This window comes from Thunnus albacares, chromosome 8 (assembly GCF_914725855.1).
Source record: "Thunnus albacares chromosome 8, fThuAlb1.1, whole genome shotgun sequence".
In the NCBI taxonomy this organism is placed as follows: Eukaryota; Metazoa; Chordata; class Actinopteri; order Scombriformes; family Scombridae; genus Thunnus; species Thunnus albacares.
In genome coordinates this window covers 27,142,609-27,146,920 of record NC_058113.1, presented here as the reverse complement: position 1 = coordinate 27,146,920, position 4,312 = coordinate 27,142,609, and the positions used below count along the sequence as shown (strand labels likewise).

At 35.7% G+C, this 4,312-nt stretch overlaps 1 protein-coding gene across 1 annotated transcript; it reads right to left on the bottom strand.

Moving 5' to 3' along the window:
• Positions 1-1,402: 1,402 nt before the first annotated feature.
• LOC122987613 (type-4 ice-structuring protein LS-12-like) lies at positions 1,403-3,522 on the bottom strand. Its single transcript, XM_044359590.1, has 4 exons — positions 3,459-3,522; positions 3,187-3,261; positions 2,553-2,703; positions 1,403-1,812 (listed from the first exon to the last, which is right to left on the bottom strand). The coding sequence occupies exons 2-4, from the start codon at positions 3,236-3,238 to the stop codon at positions 1,551-1,553; spliced, it is 465 nt and encodes a 154-aa protein (XP_044215525.1). The 5' UTR covers positions 3,239-3,261; positions 3,459-3,522; the 3' UTR covers positions 1,403-1,550.
• Positions 3,523-4,312: the final 790 nt, after the last annotated feature.

Here is a 4,312-nt window from a genome sequence, read left to right as displayed (position 1 = left end):
GAGCTGGAAGGAGTATGCAGTGACACATTTTTTTATTTTAGAAAAAGCTCAATTATTTGACAATAACAGATAAATCTTACATGGCCTTCACTGTCTGGATGAGAGTCCATGGCAGCATGGAAGACTAGTGATTTTGTTGTTTTGTGTTTAAACTGACAACAATTCATTGTCTCCCTCACTGCTTTGAGACACAGCTCTGATTTCCTAGTTGCATATTAAAATGATCCTTTAAAAACAAATCAAGTGCTCCAGTTGCCTTCCAAGAAAAGTAAAACACCCTGATGCCTTACTCCTCTGCACAACAGACTTACTGGACTAAACTGGACCAAATAAAGATGTATCCCCATGGAGACAATTTTGGGTGAAAAACAAATGTTAAAGGCATGGTAACTGTTCTTTGAAATACAAATAATGTATTTTAAATATTTGAACTTGCTTGAAATGCAGTTTCTTAATAGAATGGGTGAAAATAATACTTCTATCAATCAATATAGCTGCATTTAGCTGACTTATTGATAGAAAAGTAATTGGGTATTTTTAACTATGTGTATAAAAGTAATTGCAGATTTTCAACTGATCATTTTGTTTGACTTCAGAGTGATTTACTTGTTTTAATTGACTTTTCTTACAGGAATCCAGGCTGATATCTGCAGGGTCTTTGGTAAGTGATGTTTTTTTTTTTTCTTTCCCTCCTGTCTGGATGAGACGACAGCATACAGAAAGAAGTCGAATTTGACTGGTAAGAAACACAAATTTCTTGTGAGGTAATTTCTTAAAATTGCAGAGCATTTTGGATCAAATTACTGTTAGAATTCTAAACATTCTGTGTTTGAATAGATATTATAATGATCTATATATAATGATCTGAAACTGTAGCTGCAGTGTCTCAGAGGTATTGATTGATTTAGCAAGCTGTGTCCACATACAAATGCATCTGTTGTTAATCTGCTTATTTTCACACGCTTGTGGAGGTAATTTTCTTTTCTTTTATCTTGTCATTCTCCTGAGCTGAAGGGTGGTGTGATAAAAAAAACAGATGAAGCAAGACTTGTTCAGCTTTTCCACAGTCAGATCATTCTGATTGTGCATTAGGTTAATTATTGGTTTAAAGTCAATACATCCATGAATTTGGGTTAATCCCATCACCCTGATCGTATCTATACTTAACTGGACTCCAACCTATTTAACAGCCTACTTCAGAATATTGAACTATGAATGATGGAAAACCCCGAGGGCCCAGGTTATGGGTAATGTTTATATTGACTTTCCCTTCAATTTATTTCATTTCAACCTTATTACTTGCCCTTTTGCTTTCCATAAATTAATCCCTGTACTCAGAATGCAAATCAAATATAGAAATACTCATACAAGCCAAAATAAAGAACAAATCAAGTCAAACTGATGACTTTAAACCCCTTTAATGATGGCATTTTAAGCATCACATCTCAGATGACTTAAAGACAGAGGAGTATAACAGACAAACACCAGTGAAGCATCCTGAGCATTAGCCCATGGATGTTATTGCAGCTGGAACAAACCAACAATAAGCTCTACTGGGGGGGGAGCAGGGCCTTGGTCTGGTCCATCACCTGCTTGAAGAACTTCTCCATGATGTCGGTCAGAGGCTTGACCTGGGCGTGGAAGTTGTCGGTCAGTGGCTTGACCTGGGCATTGAAGTTGTCGGTCAGTGGCTTGATCTGATCCTCAATGTTGGCGATGAATGGCTTGACCTGCTCCTGCAGCTTGGCGGCCTCAGCCTGGACCTTCTCAACCAGAGGCTGGATCTGGGCCCTGCTGTCTTCCATGTAAGTCCTATGATTATAGAAGGTGAAAAAAGTGAAAAAAACAAACAAAAAAAACAATCACTGCTACTGATTATGACTTGCATTCTAATAAAGAAAAATGAACTAAAACTGTCTGACCATTTATTATTTTGTGTGAAAATTTTCCATTAAAAACTGTTGTGGCTGACAACTGATTACATTTGGTTCTACATCAGATCAATCACGGTATATGCTGTTTGGTTTTACAGTACAAAAACAACCTTCTTACTATCCAAAGCCCATAATGGTGACTGTGCTTTAGCCTTATGTTTTACATATAATTTGCATCATAAATACGATTTGTTTATCTTGAAAATTGACTTAAAAGTGACACATTTATTGCTCCTAAAGCCACTTTTTGTCAGTGGTGGGATTTATCAATTACATGAGATTTTCAGTATTTTTTAATTTCAAATAATTATTAAAGTGTATAACCAGTAAAAGTAAGTAAAAAATAAAGGAATAAAGTAAAAATTTCTGTCATACATTCTCAGTGACACATCTTAACACACTGCCCATTTATGTTTAGAGTTTATGATTGAATAATTTCACGAGTGTCTTATTCAACTTGCAGCTTACATTGAGAGGAGTTTAGATTCAATTACTAGTTCATAAAACAATGATGGAAGACTGAACATAGTGTAGTTAGTGTAGATTGGAGGTCAAGCAGTAGATAATGAAGACAGAGCAAGAGAGTAAAGGTAGATGTTTCTGTTGGTTGTTACTTACTGGGCAGTGTTGGTCACCTCAAGAGCCTTCACCTTCTCCACCATTTCCTGGGTTGCGCTGGTGATGCTGGTTGACATGTCATTGATGAGCTTAGTAATTTTGTCCACCTCAGCCTGGACATCACGCTTCACCAGTGACACGGACTCGGTGCCTGCAAACACACATTTTAAGCTTTTTATTAAAATTCACTAAGTTAAATTAAAATTTACATACTGCATTGTTTGAAGACAGTGAAGAGGATGTGCAGTAATGCCTTCGGTCACACAGTCTTGAGGCCCAGCAGACTTGAGGGTACGCGCCTGCACATTTACACTATTTGATGAGCACTAGTTTTCTGAATTTGGTTGATTTTCAGGTGTTCATTTAATTCAGAATTTAAATGGTCCTCTGTGGGTTCAGAGAAGTCTTCAAAATGTATAACATATACTTTAAAATGCTTACTGCACAGTGGTGAAGTTAAAATAAAAGCAGTTTTTAGCTATTGAAATGTACGATAGAAAAGGTTTTCATGTGCAGAAAATGTGGCAGATATTCAGGAGTTACATTTGCGTATTTTATATTCTATATGTGATCTTAAAAACACATCACAGACATTAAATACTATTTTTCTGTAATCAGTGGAAACATGTCTTACCATGGGCAACAGCCAGCACAACGACAAGAGCGGCAACAAGGGAGAATTTCATGGCTGCAGCTGAGCAAGATCAACCTAGAAAAAGTTAGGAAAGAGGATTAGTCCGACAATATGCATGTGGTAAAGCAGTAACAGTACATACACATTTACAGTGGTTTCTGATAATGTAAGCAAGTCATAGTAAAGGTGTTTTTCTCTGTGTGAACAGTACATTCCTGTCTACAGCCATTAAAAGAATGAGAAACACCAAAGGACAGCAGCAAGAGACATACCTTAACTCCTGGGGTTCTTGGACCTAACGGTGTCTTCTGTCAGGTAGCCAAAGGCTTTTATAGCTCCAGGGGATGAGTAAGTCATGGCTAATCAGAATTTAATCACTTCCAACGTTAAGACGTGACCTCACAAGAGGAGAATAATCATTGTGTTGGCTGAACCTTGATGCTTGATAGCTGTCACAAAGTAGACACAAAGTCCACTCTGTGTGTTTGTGTGTGTGTGTGAGTTGAAGGGAAACAGTGATTAATCAAGAACTGTTGTCTGCTGAGACCTGATGAATCTTTACTTTATTATTAATTCAGTGCATTCATTCACACAGATTTAACTAAATATACATCATCTGAAAAAAAAGTTTACATTCGTATTTAATTTTGTAATTTTATCTGTTTTGTATTGTATTTTTATCTGATTTTGTATTTCTATTTTTAGCTTGTAAAGTTTTTATACACTGTATATTGTGTTTATAGTTTAAATTCTCATAATTTTGTATTTTAATCTTGTAAAATTTTTATATACTGTGCTTATAGTTTACATTTTCATAGTTTTATATTTAATTCTCAACTCTGGTTATCTACAGCAGCCGTAAGTGAGCACAAAGTAAGAATTTCATTACACAATACAATTGACTGTTCTCTGTGCATATGACAATAAAGATTTCATTCGATCTGAGAAAAAGAAAAACTAAGTGGTGTCCTATTGAGGTGCAAAATAACCATGAAAGAGCAGGCAACACACATTTGAAAAACAACTTTATAAAGATTTAATGTTCAACTCATGATTTTCGGTCATTCTGAGCAAAATAATGTTTGTGTGTGTGAGTTTTTTTCCTTTTTACTAATATGCATTATAC